The 16,412-nt window shown below is 35.4% G+C and overlaps 1 protein-coding gene across 1 annotated transcript in view; it reads right to left on the reverse strand.

The window, feature by feature from the left end:
• LOC143248765 (protein zyg-11 homolog B-like) overlaps positions 1 to 16,412 on the reverse strand; it is a 47,378-nt gene that overhangs the window by 24,047 nt on the left and 6,919 nt on the right. Inside the window, exons 3-9 of the mRNA XM_076497454.1 lie at positions 15,401 to 15,515; positions 9,653 to 9,793; positions 8,858 to 9,034; positions 8,549 to 8,602; positions 5,010 to 5,120; positions 870 to 1,011; positions 693 to 763 (exon numbers count right to left, since the gene is read on the reverse strand). Coding sequence (XP_076353569.1) covers positions 693 to 763; positions 870 to 1,011; positions 5,010 to 5,120; positions 8,549 to 8,602; positions 8,858 to 9,034; positions 9,653 to 9,793; positions 15,401 to 15,515 — 811 coding nt within the window. The remainder of the gene's footprint in view (positions 1 to 692; positions 764 to 869; positions 1,012 to 5,009; positions 5,121 to 8,548; positions 8,603 to 8,857; positions 9,035 to 9,652; positions 9,794 to 15,400; positions 15,516 to 16,412) is intronic.

The following is a 16,412-nucleotide window of genomic DNA, read 5'->3' on the forward strand; positions in this document are numbered from 1 at the left end:
AATTGAAACAGCAGTTGATCACAAAATGCTGACAAGGCAGGGAATGATAGCATCAAAATTAAAACAGCAGATGATCACAAAATGCTTACAAGGCAGGGAATGGTGGAATCAAAATTAAAACAGCAGTTGATCACAAAATGCTTACAAGGCAGGGAATGGTCGCATCAAAATTGAAACAGCAGTTGATCACAAAATGCTGACAAGGCAGGGAATGGTAGCATCAAAATTAAGACAGCTGTTTGATCACAAAATGCTGACAAGGTGGAAATGATGGTCTTGTTTTATTTACCATTGTCACCTTCATAATCTTCAAGCCTTACTCTTCATCATAGCAACTTCTAGCTCACAATATTCATGCCCTTCCCAGATGCCTTGAGGCTGTACATTAGTCATGCCACTTCAAGTTAAAAAGTCTTATCGTACCTGTTAATATCTCGGCCACTGGCGAAAAATCTATCACATTTACTAAAAAATTCAATTTAAATCCTTCAAATTGAGGAAAAAGAAAGTTCCTGAGGACCCCTGGTTGTCTGCCAATCCCCTTTTGAGCTTGTACGATTGTCAAACCAAAACTACTACCAAGAGTAACAGATATAATGATGGCACCTATTAATTTTGCTTCTATCTCATCACATAAGTTTTCAATAGAAAGTGAATTATATTCTCACACATGTTAAGAGGTTTAACTTTACCTTTAAAACTTTCAAAAACAAATCCAGTCCTTTCATATCTAGGAAAACAGCACATGTACTTGGAGATTCGTCTGCAACAGACAAGCGTAATAATACAAAATGTTAAAACATTATTCTTCGACAAATAGCAGGTCATAAAACTGTAATCCTACATCAAAACAGTAAACAATAATTCACCTGTTAAATTCCATAAGGCGCTTAAAGTAAACTTCATCATTATATCTACTTCAGGTTCATCCATCTTGGACTGGACAATATTCAATAGTCGTTCCATGAAAGAAGGCTTGGCACCAAGACATGATGTTTCTGCTGTAGATATCTAAAAAATTATGAAAACTATATAAAATCAAAAACACTTGGAAATAATTAACATACAACAAGCAACATGAGTTACAACCAGTACTCTCATCTTGGATAACTTTTCACAGATATTTATTAAGTGATACAGACCTCCACTTATGTGTTTGTAATATACAGTCTAAAACTAGTTGCACTCAAACAAAGAAAATACAACCAAGACTCACCATGTGGATGTCATTAGCAGATACCTCATCCCACAGGAATTTCCAGGAAATGTTACATTTTCAAGTTCCTTTTTTTTTTTTAATATAATATCAATTTCTGCAGTTTTGTTTGTAATAACACTATGTAACAAAATGTTTACTTTTTCTTGTTCCTGGGCAAAAAGTATTATTTTCCAATTGCTTATGCCTAAAGTAAATTGAAAAGACCTATTTTTCTCTTCAAACTTTGCTTTTGTAACCTGGATAATGAAAGTTTCAAGTTTACTCATTTTCCAGAATATTCCAGGTAGATTCAGTACTGAGACAACTGGAATTGGCTGTAACCCGAATGACTGGCACCTCTTCATTGACAGCTCATCCAGAAGCCTCAAAGCTGTGCTGCTCCATAATTGGAATAAGTATCCATCTCTTCTCCTGGCTCAATTGATGCACCTCAAAGAGGAATACAACCTTGCTAGAAGCCTTGAAATATGATGAGTATGGCTGGAGGGTTATCTGAGACTTCAAAATGGTAGCATTCCTTATGGATCTCCAAGGAGGCTTTACCAAGTTTCTCTGTTATCTTTGCCTCTGGGACAGCAGGGAAACTGCAGCACACTGCAACAGGACACACTGGCCATAATGGACCAAGTTCTCTGTGGGGAGGCACAATGTCAAGTTGGGAGCCACTAGTGGACCTCCAGAAAGTGTTATTTCATTCATTGCACATAAAACTGGGTCTTATGAAACAATCTGTCAGAGAGCTTGATAAAGAGTCTGTAACCTTCAAGTACATTCAAGACTTCTTCCCTAAGCTCTCCGAGACAAAGGTCAAAGCTAGTATCTTCATTGGACTACAAATAAAGAAGATCCTGGAGTGCTCAGAATTCCCCAAGAAGCTCAGTAGGAAAAAAAAAAGCTTGTGGCAGCTTTGTCGCAGTGATTTGGGGTTTCATGGGCAATCACAAGGTCGAAAATTATGTGGAACTGGTTGAGGCTCTGGTGAAGAACTACAGCAAAATGGGCTGCAGGATGTCCCGGAAAGTCCATATCCTTGACGCTCATCTTGATAAATTCATGGAAAACATGGGAGCATACTCAGAGGAGCAAGGCAAGTGCTTCCACCAAGATATACTAGACTTTGAATGCTGCTACCAAGGAGTGTATAACAAAAACATGATGGGAGACTACAGTCATGTGAAAAAATTAGGACACCGTATGAAAGCCTGTGTATTTTTGTAACATTTTTGAATATATAGATAATTAATCTCAATTCTAACAATAATGAGAGATTATAGGAACATAACTACACAATTAAAACTGAAAAAAAGACTTTTCAAGATCTTTTGTAAATGTCATGCTACAAAAATGCATATTTGAACTGAGAAAAAAGTTAGGACACCCTACCCCCTAATAGCTAGTGTTACCCCATTTGGCTGAAATAACTGCAGTGAGATGCTTCTTGTAGCCATCTACCAGTCTCTGACATCAGTCTGAAGAAAGTTTTCCCCACTCCTCAATGCAGAATTTTGTCAGCTGTGAGATGTTTGAGGGGTTTCTTGCATGTACAGCCCGTTTCAAATCACCCCACAGCATCTCAATGGGCTTTGACTCGGCCATTCCAGGACTCTCCATTACTTAGTTTCCGCACGTCCTTGGTGGATTTACTGGTATGTTTTGGGTCATTTTCGTGTTGCAGGGTCCAGTTCCACTTCAGCTTCAATTTTTGTATAGATGGTCTCACATGATCCTCAAGCACCCTCTGATACACAGTAGAATTCATGGTGGATTCTGTCCTGCTGCAGCAAAGCAGCCCCAAACCATGACACTTCCATCTCCATGCTTCACAGTTGGTATGAGGTTCTTTTCCTGAAATGCTGTATTTGGTTTATGCCAAACATGTCCTCTGTTCTGGTGTCCAAATAATTCAATTTTGGACTCATCTGTCCAAAGAACATTATTCCAGAAGTCCTGGTCTTTGTCTACATCTCTCTGGCAAACTTCAGTCTGACCTTAATTTTTCTCTTAGAGAACAAAGGTTTCTTCCTTGCACACCTCCCATGCAAGTTACACTTGTGCAGTCTCTTTCTGATTGTAGAGGCATGCATTTTCACATCAGCAGTAGCCAGAGCCTGCTGTAGGTCCCATGATGACATTTTAGGGTTTTTGGAGACCTCTTTTAGCATCTTGCGGTCTGCTCTCGAAGTGAACTTGCTTGGACGACCAGACCTGGGCATGTTGGCAGTTGTTTTGAAACCCCTCCACTTGTTGACTATTTTCCGAACAGTGGAATGGCTGATTTCAAACTCTTTTAAGATCTTTTTAAATCCCTTACCAGACTCATAAGCTGCTACAATTTTCTTTCTGAAGGCCTGAGACAGCTCTTTTGCTCTCACCATGGTGCTAAATCTCACTTCAACAGTCAGGAGCACAACAAACTAAATGTCTGAGGTTTAAATAGGGCAAACCTCATTCACAATGCTGAGTAATGATCCTATAATCATGTGCACCTGGTGTGATACACCTGTGTGTGAGTTGAACCATTTTATGTGGGTATAAATGTGGGGGTGTCCTAATTATTTCCTCAGTTAGAATATGCACTTTTGTCAAATTACATTTTACAGAAGATCTTGAAGAGTCTTTTCTTCAGTTTTAATTGTTTAGTTATATTCCTATAATCTCTCAGTGTTGTTAAAATTGAGATTAAATATCTATATATCCAGAAATGTTACAATATAAACAGGCTTTCATAGGGTGTCCTAATTTTTTCACATGACTGTATATTTGGGGGCTGCTACATGAAAGTGATTTACGTTACAGTTGCAAATCTCGAAAAACTACTCGCTTCTAAACATTTTTCTTCATTTTTGTATAACTTTAGTATAAATACATGTAAATCTTGATTCATATGTCGTTTTATTCAGATCTTACGTAAATGAAAATGTGCAAATTTGCCTGTTTTTACATATAAAATAGATTAATTTCTAAATTTCATTATCCAGGTCACAAAAGCAAAGTTTGAAGGGAATAATGTCCATTTTCTTTACTTTTACAACATAAGCAATTAAGAAATAACACATACTATCCAGGAACAGAAATTGTGTTACATAATGTAATAATTAAATTTCCTGATACAAGAGAGAGAAGAAAAAAAGAAGATAAAATAATAACAAAGTGCCACTTGAATGTGCATTACTCTTTATTCTTCAAGCTGTTTCATCAAATTATTAATGAAGATAGCTTATGTAAAAATAAATAATGATAATCAATTTGGTATTAAAATAAATGATTTGATGTTAATAAAAATCATACACTGAAATGATAAAAAGTACAGCTGCCAGCTTCATGTAGTTCACACTAAAATAGTTGCTGTTCAAGCAACCAATGACATAGATAATGTCTCAATAACCATTTCTCTGTCTGTCACATTCCAGTCAGTCCAATGAGACTTGGTACTGGATGAAACATCTCATCAGGATTTACTATAGTAAGTAGGATGTGACTGACATATTGTTACAGATTTTATTATTTTTGCTAACAAGTTCTTATAATCAAAAAAATATTTAAAAACTTATCAAAAGACTACTAGTCAGGTAAACAAACCAAAGCTTCAACATTAGAAATTTCTTTTTCAAATTTGCAACTTAAGGTATACCTAAATTCATCAGTAGGAAAATACACATTACACAGAAAGCTGAACAAATTACAGTATTTTCAAATTTACAAGTTTAGGCACATAGTATAAAAATTACTGTTATTAGTAGATATTCAACCCTGTATTATCACACAAAAACATATCAAAGCTTTGACTTACTTTTGCTGCTAGAATTGAGCAAATTGCTACTGACATTCTGTTCATAGATGGATCATCAAATGCAACAAGGGATTCCATCACCAGCTTTGCACAACGGTATTTATCGAAACTCTAAAAGACCAAAATAATTTATTTTTAATATATGTAACTTTTTAAAATAACTGTGCTTAAAATATGAAGTTCTTGCATTTTTAGAAATTTAATAAATGTCAAACAGACACGCACTTTGGAAATGCCAAAACCCTTTCCTTGTTCAGTTTTTTTGTGTTGTCAACAAAAATATGACAGTCTTACTGTCCTTGCTTGAAACAATAAAAACATGCTACAGCTTACCCTCGTTTTTCCATTCTCTCACATAACTTACTACACTTACTTTCTAATTGTATCAAGATTTCAGAGATGTAATCATAATGGAAGCCACAAACCTCCCACATGAGAAGAAAAGGTCTTTTATAGCTGAGTACTTGATTGAAATTCACTTTAATTCTTAAAACACCAAATTCAAAATTGACTGACCAAATTTTGAAATATAAAAAGCCAAAATACCTACACTGAGGTTAAGAAGAGAATCAGAGAGTCACAGAACTGCTGGTAGACCAAAATTTGGGTTCTAAGGCCTGAAGGTAAAAGCCTAGATAATAAAGCTAAGCAGAAGAAATTCCAGGACCAGAGCAGATTCAATGTATTGGAATCATGGAAATAAAAGTGATGAGGATCAGCCTTAAAAAAGATTAAACCAAATAAAGAAAGATGCAGAAAATGCATCTTTCTCAACAGAGTACCTACCTCCTTGCTCTTGTGAACCTTTAGATAATATAAATAAAAAGGGAAGTCAGGTGGCACAAATTTACCTAGAACTGTCCCATTCTCAGATGTGGTTTCAGGTAGTGGTGGTGCAACAAGCAATCAGGATCAGATCACATTGCACAGTCCTGTACTTGTAGCGATAAATTTTCAGAAAAGTAGACCAGTAGTAGTAAAAGACTTGAGAAGTTCCTAAGGCTACACCCTCCAGCTCCCTACATTCATATCTCACTTGGCAGATCAAGTCACAAAAATGACCCAGTCAATGGACATCTAGGGAGAAGTAAATAGATCTTGGAAACTTGAGGATGAAATATACAACTTGAGGATGGTACCCTGGTTAGAACAGTGAGACATCAAATGGAAAACAGTCTTCTTGTCTCCAATGTTTCACACCTTAAGAAAGAACATGCCAGGGTCTCTTCTTTGCCCACCTAAGTATCAGTTTGGTTTTTCTCAGTTGCTGCAGTCTTTTATACCTCATTCAACTGCCCTCTGTGATAACTGTATTGTGATACTCTCCACCTACATCATTGTGCCCTCTATACTAATACTCTATATAAGTACTTCATTGAGATAATTTTAACACTTTTCCAAGACTGATACTATCTATGTATCTACTTCTAGCTATTGGGGTGAAGGTTGGGGGAGTATCAGCAGAGGTAAGTATTGTTGGAAATATATTTTCAATTTGGGAAAATGTTGTTTTTCCAAAACATACTCACCTTACTGCCACTCACAGCTAGAATCCCACATTGAGAAGGTGGAGAGGCACATGAGGCATCATCCATACAGAAAGCATTTGCAAAAATCATAAGTGCACCAAGATAACAGTTGTAGTGGAGTGAGGTAACTGCACTACATCCAAAGCAGGTATGCTCTTCACCATGAATTTATTTTCTGTATCACAAGTGGAACTGCACATAAGTACATGAATGATCATAACTATAGGCTAGCATCAACCAGATAGCTGAGGTTCCATTACGTTGAGTTGGAATTAGGTCTTGGTCCTCATATTCCCACATCAGTGGCTAGGACAACTGGACCACAAAGTTATATACACACACAGGAGAGAGAGAGAGAGAGAAATACATACTTGACTGAAATCCCAACCTGTATCCACAAAATGATGCATTCTGAATTACCAGAATCATAAAAAGAAAGTAACACAGAAGCAGACAAACCTTCTACTCCACTTGAAGAAACCTGAAAGATAACATGCCAGAGTCAGAATGACAGAATTACATATGCCTCACTCAATCAAAGGAGCAGAACTCATCTTGGTCTGGAATTATGAACATTTATCCTCACTCTTCAAGTGGGTGGGTAAAGAGTCTACCACTTGTGCCCAAAACTATGGGAAGAACATGGAACAACTATGCTCAACCAATGACCCAGAGTGAAACCATTCTATGTCCAGAATTACAAGGTGATAGTGGATCTCCTATGAACAATATACTGATCAGATACTGATTAAAAAGACAGGCCATGAACAGTTCAGTTGGGTAGCCAAGCACCAAATCTGAATTGGTATTATAAATAGGCTCCTGTTAAGATTGCACAGCTCCTACTGACATCTGGGAAGAACATACAGGCACAAAGCAGGAGGGCCCTCAACTTTGCCCTCTTCTCCAAGCCTGAGGAATTAAAAAAACGAATTATGGTTGACACTACTGATTGAAAAGGGTTCAATCACCTCTAATATAGCATTACAAATATGCATGTTATTACCTTTGAGAAAAGTAGCTTTCAAACTAAGCAGAAACTGAGACAGATATATGTTAACCCTAGGAATTAAACCACAATGCTGGGTGAAACAGTGCCAGAGTTTGAGATAAAAGTACTCAGACTGAGGACATTAAATTGGAGCAAGAATAGATGTTGCAGTCCCAACAGAGAAGCTTTCCTGGGTTATTTCTGAAGGTATAATAATGATGTGATGGTCTTACAATTCACAGGATTTTGCCAGCAGTATCCATTTGTCCATAAAATGGTGTGTTTGCAGTATGGTAGAATGAAGAGGCCAAGAAACTTCTATGAAAGACAGGATGCGACAGATGAACTTGGCAAGAAAGGTCTGATTGTCTATTTCATGACTCTGCAAGCAAATAAAATTGAAGGATATATGTATGATGTTTTGCCTGGGTGATGACAACATTATAATAATAGTTTACACCATACTTTTCCTACTTCTTTGGAAAGTAGTGAATAGATTAGAGAAGAGAGGTTACTTAGAGAGAAAATGATAGCAAGAAATTCTGGATTACGGTGGAAGAGCAGAGGTTATACACATCATCCTGTTGCAAGCAATGTGCAAGTATGAAAAACTATGGGTAAGTTGACACATAACCTCAAGAATATTCAGTACTTTAGTCACATGTATACTAGCAGCATGTGAGAAACTCCAGAAACAAAAGTTTGTTGTTTTTCTTGTATAACATATGTTTGCTTGTCTTAAATTTAAATTTTGAGCAGTTTAAGTACAGAAGAATTTTCTAGCCATATCACACCAAAGTAAATATAGTCATAATTCTAGTTTAGTTCAAGCAAAGTTGTAAAGCAATTACATTAATCACTGTAGTTAAAATTAATCAGCTGATACTTTCATAATTACTTTGAAAAAATGGTAACTACTTTGAAGTGATTCAGAATGATTAAAAAAGTTAAGTAACTGATACTATTTAACAGTAGAAGGCTATATCAACTTGTGTAATTATTGGTTTAACTTTTCTTACCACATCTTGGAGAATTCTGTCACTACAGAGTGTCAAAAGTGTGTTTTTCTGAAGCTAAAAGAAAAGAAATGAAAACCTTTTATAACAAACTTTCCCTATATAAAACGGTATTTACATTACAGAAACACTTTTAATTTATAAACATCTCTTTTACTTTTTAATCACACTGTATATACGTTTTATTACGAGTACTTCAGAAATTAATATAACGTTAATTTCTCTTTTTATGTAATATAAAAATCTCATCGAAAAAAATAAAATATTACACACAATAAACAGGATACACTTAAAGGTCTAAAGCAAATATACCTGTTGGTGTGTGGGGTAATTTTCCATGGCTGTAAGTGTGAGATCAACAATTTCTCCAAGCCAGCGAGGATGAATCTTTTGGCCAAGGTTCCCTTTGGACAAGTTATAAAGGCAAGCTGTAGCTGCCATCTGAATTGCTAGAACTCTGGGATGTTTCCTCATCCCTGGAAGAATGAGCTAAAATAAATATTATAAAGTTGAATAAAGTAAAATGCAGTGTTTAGTAACTGTAAAAAGAAAAGGAAACAAACCTTCAACACAAATTATCATGAGAAAAATAGTTGTTTGATAGTTTTAATAATAAAATGAAATGTTATCATTATAGCAACAACAATCTTTGTTTCAGAGGTGTAAAATGAAAATGAAACAAGCCTTCAACATATAATAAGAAGACTATTTAGTAGCAGTAAAGAGAATGTTAAAATTAAACAAACTTTAAGAGCAACCTACATTAAACTCATATAAGAGAGAAAAATAACTTTTTATTAATATAGCCAAAATCTTTATTTGTTCATTCTTAAGTGAAAACAAGACAAATACTATTAACATTATTAATAAAGCTTCTGATATTTCTATTGACATAATCCAATATCAGCTCCACATTAGACCCCCAGAGAAGTTTGATTTTTTTCACACTGTAGTACTTTACAAGGGTGTGAAACTAATCCCACCAGGGGTAGAACATTATTAATAAGTGGCATCTAATAGTCTACAACATCTTCAATTCCATAATTATTTAATAACATTTGGTAAAAGTGAAAAGTAATTTATGAATAATACAAAACTTGAACTTACTTTTATCACATCAGTTCTGGGCTCTGAATACCTCTGTGTGTAACTGTACAAGTAATATAATGACTTCTGTATATACAAAGGCCTTAGAGGGTATCTTCTTAGTGCTTCTAAAATTTGAGATTCTTTTGCACTTCCTGTCACCTATAAAATACACAGAGTGAAGAAACATTTTTGAATGAACAGAAAATGTCATGATGTTTACAGTTTCTTTACCTGAAAATGTATTTCAGATAGATATTTACCTCCATGCACCATAAAAAAAACCTTTACCTAGCACACACTGCCATGGAAATTCTTGGGTAAGCAGCAAGCCTTGAATAAAGCTCCCACCACATAATGTGTCAGCATGTATTGTGTCAGCCTGTGACATAATTATGATTAGATTACAGCTCTCCACCAATGAGAGAAAAATATCAGTCATGCACAATAATCCCCATGAGCACTAGCACTTGAACAGAGGTTCATTCTTGATGAGGTAAACTAAATGCATTACAAGTGAAGAGGAAGTGTGGGAAGTAGTGTCAAAAGATGATCCTCTATCTTACCAACAATTTTCAGGTAAGGAAAAATGTTAAATTCAGATCTTCCACACTCCTCTATGCTACAAAAAAAATTATATCCCCACACTTAAAAGGCAGAGAGGCTGTGAGGCTGTAACAAGGGCAAAAATTACAAAGTTTCTTTTCTGAAAACAACATCAGAAAAATCTACATTCAAGTGATATTCATGAGGTGGGATTTAACCTAGTGGGAATGTATTACGCGGAAAGAAGCCCAGTAAGGCTGTATGACACGAGGGACAGCATAAATAGCATTGTATAAAATGGGAGATAGCCTAGTAGGAACATATCAGGTAGGAGACAGCCTTGTGGGATTGTATTAAGTGGAAGGCAGTCTAGTGTATCTGTATTAAATGGGAGTTAGCCTAATGGGGCTGTATTAGGTGGGAGGCAGCATTCATCTCAAACAAAGTATACTATTCAGTGTAAGGTGGTTCTTCAAAATGAAAGTTAGAAAAGGCATGCTCCTAACCCTTAAAGTTTTTTGTATGTGCAAAAAAAAACACTTGTGATGAAATTTTTAAGTCATTTGGACTAAACTTGGCATTTGCACACAGAGTTTGTAATTTCACATATGTGGTTTGCATAAATGTTTGGAGTTGATTATTTATTCTCCACTGCTATACTTGTGATTTTGACCATTCTAGTTGACCTTGCTATGTTCTGCACATTTTGAAGTTGTTTTTAATTATGTATAGTACAGCTGTAATCTAGTGTATGCAGACCAGTGGGACACATTTAATTAGTATTATCATTTATTTATTATTTACTGTAATTTTTTCATCAAATTCTAATCACTTTCATGTACTTTTTTCCAGAATAATTGGTTCCTATCAGTGATTGACCACAACTCATTCTTAGGATTACCTTTGCAAACCAGATGATGGGACTGAAGGAACAAAACTTCCTTCTAAAGGACAAATTAGTTCATTAGTTCTTTCTGTGCCTTCGTATTAAGGAGGGGAAGACAATTACAGAAAGTGCCACAACAGTAATCATGCGTATAACAGAATTCTGCGAGAAAGCAATTCCAATTAGCTGCAAAAACAATGTAATTACTAAAGTAGAAAAGCTGTACACAGTTTATCAGAGTTTGAAGAAAGGGAAAAACAAAAGATTGGCCTCACAAAAAGAGAATGGCTTTGAGGTAAAAATGTCCATCTTGTTTGACATAGCCACCTCTGATGCCCTCACAATAATGACAATTCAAGAAGACCAAAAATTTCCGATTGCTCAATGAGAAGCAGGTCATAGAGGAACAATGGGAACAACTGATGTCAAGCAAGCTGCAAAAGAGAACAGATCTCTGAAGAGGAAGATAATGGAAGTCAATAGGATAAGGAAGCAGCAGCATCCTCAAACACAGTACAATTGAAGTTATCTTCCAGCAGCACAGATGAATCTGCAAATGATGAGGAAGTTTCTGCTGTTGCTGTTGAAGGAGCAAGTCTTTCAAAACATCTCAGAGCCAAAAATAACATAATATCTCAATCACTGTCTATGCTTCTTGACAGGACAAAACTGTCAGACAGGGCTACTACTTATATTCTAACAGAAACAGTATGCCTGCATCAGAACCACCAGAAAATGTTCACAGGAATCCTGAAGGCTGAATTTCAAGATGATGTGCCTTTTATTGTCCACTGGGATGAAAAACTCCTAAGGAACTTGACAACCAAGGAACATATGGACCACCTACAAAATTACTGTTACTAGCAATAAGCTCTCTCTGCTGCTAGAAGATACCAAGTTAGCAAATGGGACAGGATCAGAAGAAGCCAAGGATGTAATAGCAGCTCTTAATGAATAGGGTTATAGGACTGTCATTTAACACTACAGCTGCTACTACTGGGTGAATGTAAGGTGTATGTGTTCTCATAAAACAGAAGCTGCAGAAGGATCTTTTGTATTTGATATATCAAAGTGGAGCTTTTTGCTGAGAGAGCTTTTACCACACTCAGATGAGTACCATGAATTTATAGAGCTCTCACTGATCTTTATGGAAGTAGCTCCTTCATAGAACATCCATTTTATGGTACCTGGTCCCATGCACCATGCTAGGTGGATGTTCAAGATAATATACTCACTCAAAATCTGGTTTTTCATGATCAGTTTAAACTAACAGACAGGGAGAAGAATTGTCTTCAGTAGATGCATGTCTTTGCACCTAAGATCAACCTCGAAGCATGAATTGAAGCTCCTCTGTCTGCATCAGTACCAAACAATGACCTGAATCTTCTGAAAGCTCTCCATACCTATGTCACTGTCAACACATCTGTATCAAAAGCTGTTTTAAATACATGTTCTCTTCATACCTCTGGTACCTATCAGAAGAGATGGTGGCCCTTGTTTTTTTTTTATCCATCTGTGTCCTCTCCTACAAAGAAGCTTATATAAATTCATTGAGGGGAATCAAACCCCTAATTTTAGCAATGTAAATCCCTAGACTTACCATTGTACCAGCTGGGAATTCTGATCTTGTGACTAGAAGGTCTCTCTCCTCATCTGTCCAGTAACTTCCTGTACCAGGATCCAGACACTTGGCCAGCTAGAGAGGATGATAAGTAGGCTCTCAAGGTTGTCAACAGCCTTACTATCACAAATGATCAAGCAGAGCATGGAGATGCTCTCATTGAAGAGTACAATCATCTCCTAACAAGGGATGAACAGCAAACCCAGTATCTGCTTCACGTTATGACAGAACATTGCAGGGTTTCCCGATTCCAGGAAATTAATTCTTATCGGGCAACAATGAGTGGCTGGCAGCCATGATAACCCCCCCTTTGAGCGGCTAATAGTCCATTTTTAGGGAGAAGGACCTAAGTGCTTATGTTTTTAGGCAACCAGAAGTTCTCCTGTTTATTATTATGAAAGTATCCAGAATCACAATATTTATCTAAACTTTAAAAGTCTCTCTGCAACCCCTAAAACTTGATGTATTAAAAAAATATTTCAGATGCAAAAGTTTCACATCAACACCAAAAAAATTATAGGTTAGGAGTAAATCAAAAAAAAATTTTTTGCCTCATGCAGCTTAGAACCACCTTACTATTCACCCAATATTACTGTATTATTTGTTATCAGAAATGGAGCAAAAAAAAGTGTTACAAAAATCTTTAGCATTGTGCTAAAATGTCACTAAGGTGAAGAGGATGTAGAATTGCTCAACTTGCCATTATCTAACAGGTAAACAGTTGAACATTCTGCTTAGAAGAAGAACTTACATGAGATACCACAATAATCAGGTGTAGGGAGAAACATTCCAGATTTGTGTTCCAAGATGAACACAAGACCAAATGGCTGGACTGAACAACTGGTAATGGATTAATTCACAATACTACACTACTAAGTAACATCCCAGGCCTATGTTCTGAAGTTAATCCAAGACTCATCCAGCTAGACCAAACCACTGATAATAGATTTTAATCCCTCTAAGTTTTGCAACTACAGAACAACCAATAAAGTGCTGCACACTTCATTATTCCAGCCATGAACATCCTCAGTAATAGTGATGAGTTTAAACACATTGGTGGCTTTAATGACAATGGCATTTGCTAGGCCTAAAGCTCAAATAACCAACTGATAATATTGCAAAGCAGCCCAATTACTTAATAGGGTCAATGGTCTAAATGCAACACCACCAAAGAAAAAACACACAATAGCACATTGACTTGATACTAGTGCATGTGAAAAAATTCATGCCATAAAGTGAAAAAAGTAGAGAGAACATTGCTAAGGACTTAATTCATAACACTGTGGGGTGTCCTGTACCACACTACTACATAATGTCCCAGCCCAATTTCCCAAGTAAGCAGTACATTCACTCAGTCTTGTACCAGTGGGATTGCACTGCCCAATGAGACTCTCAGATTGTGAAACAAGTACTCTAACCACCCGGCCATGCCAGGCCATAACAACAGAAAAAAGCAATAGGATGCAATTACCAAAAGTGTAATGACAATTAAAAATCTCCTATCATTCTTACATATTATGAAGAAAATTAATGAGAAAAAACTATATGATGAACAATAACAAAATATTAAAACAATAAGAGCAAAAATTACAGTAAATCTAATGAAAAACACACCTAGAGACAAGCAGTGGTAAGGAAAGAATGAGACTGTGTTCAAATACTACTGCACATGGAGGATGTGTTGCATGATGCAGGGTGACAGTCTAGTGGCAATTACATCATAGGCTGACCCTATACACAGTAACATGTATGAGGGTGAAAGTTTTGTTCAAGGCTTGAGGCATTTGCAGAAATGTACAGTATTTTCCAGTGTTAAAAATGCTATTTTTTTCCCCTAAAATAAATCTCAAAAATTTACCCTGCATCTTCCAGGCTGAAGATTACATTGCTCATAGGCCTAAACCTAAGCCTAGAAGAAGCATTTCAATACTAGACAGTAATCCAAGCCCCTCTACATAACCCAGAATGAAATGTACAGGTTATTTAATATTAAATAACAAATAAATAAACAAGAACAGGTCACTGTACATATTTGGGTTGTAATACTGGCACTCTTTTTAACTCCTCAGGCTTAGAATAACATTATTACTGGTAATGACACAGATATTCTAGTGGTAATATAAGGAATACACTTGCAAAGGTAGATATGATAAGCGTATAGCTCACAAAAAATGAGAAGTGTTTAAGAGGATTTATGTATCGTAAGTCACTAAACAATCCATGAAACATCTTGGTAAGATTGGTGAAAGAACTGCAACCTTATTCTTATAAACAATCCATGAAACATCTTGGTAATATGGTACACTGCAGCATGTGAGAAGTAACAACTCTTTGTGGTGAAGAAATGAAATACATTTCTGAATTTGGTTATAATGACTAAAAGTACCATAGATAGCATAGCAACACTTCAAATCAGGTTAACAATTTTAGTCTTAAAATGATTAATATCTAAAAGATTCTAAAAGATTGTTATCCACAAAAATTATGATTATAGGACTGTTATAAATGATACATCATACAAGATTGTTAACTTTAACAATCTTAGAAAATAACAAAAGCAGACAGATCTTACTTTTTAGTTCATAATGAACTACAAATAATTTGGCCAGTTAATAAAAATTCTGGATGTTTACCTTTCAAGATTTGACAACATCATTTAAAATCTGTTTTATATCAAACCTCTTACTGTACTATATACCAGCTCTTATGAACTTACCACTAAATTTGGGTTATAGAATTCTGAGCTTTCTCTTGTAAACATCTCATTAAAGCAAACATCAGTTTGTACCAATCCAAGAAATGTCATCTTGGGATGTGACAGAAGAAATGCCCTGAAAAAAAAAAGGATTTTAATGTAGAACAGGTTACATCATAAGCAAATCAGTGTTCACTGGATTTCATGAGTTTTAGTCAAAATACACTATATTTCTGAATACATATATCATAGCTCACAAGTTCTAAAGGAAATCAGAAACAGTCATATTAACATTCCATTAATCGTGTTTTGGTAAGTCACGCTAAAGATAGCACACACATCAGCAAAGCGAATACTGAGTTGGACACACATAGCTAAACACATTTGGTAAACATTTTGAATTTTTTCTTTTACAAAATACATTTTAACTGCAAAATTAATGTAAACATATTCAAATAAACTTAAAATATCAATGTCAATAAACCAAAATTTGAAAATATATAATTAAATAAATATATTATTAAATAACTGCCTTTTACATTGCTTATAATTAACTTGAAATATTTCTCATTAAAAACAGCATATACACTGTGTTTCTAGAACTACAAATACATCAGAAATTATTCATATAACAAAGTAAGTGTAACATAGAGGTTATTAAGTTCACCATGAAATAAGGATATAAATTGAAATATAAAGTCATAATAAAAAAAGTTTCAAACAAAGAGTAAGCCAAAATTTACATAGCTATGTATAAAAAACTTCCATGTTAAACAGATCTTACATTTTAGTATCATTATTGTTTTCAATTAAAACAGACTGCTCAATTAAGTTTACATTTCATTCATTTTCCAATTCAACAATATGAAGATACTTGACACACTTCTGTTGTCCTCTAGGTTCAACAATATGGAGATACTTAACACACTTCTGTTGTCCTCTAGGTTCAACAATATGGAGATACTTAACACACTTCTGTTGTCCTCTAGGTTCAACAATATGGAGATACTTACTCGACACAACTTCTGTTGTC

This window comes from Tachypleus tridentatus, chromosome 4 (genome assembly GCF_004210375.1).
Source record: "Tachypleus tridentatus isolate NWPU-2018 chromosome 4, ASM421037v1, whole genome shotgun sequence".
In the NCBI taxonomy this organism is placed as follows: Eukaryota; Metazoa; Arthropoda; class Merostomata; order Xiphosura; family Limulidae; genus Tachypleus; species Tachypleus tridentatus.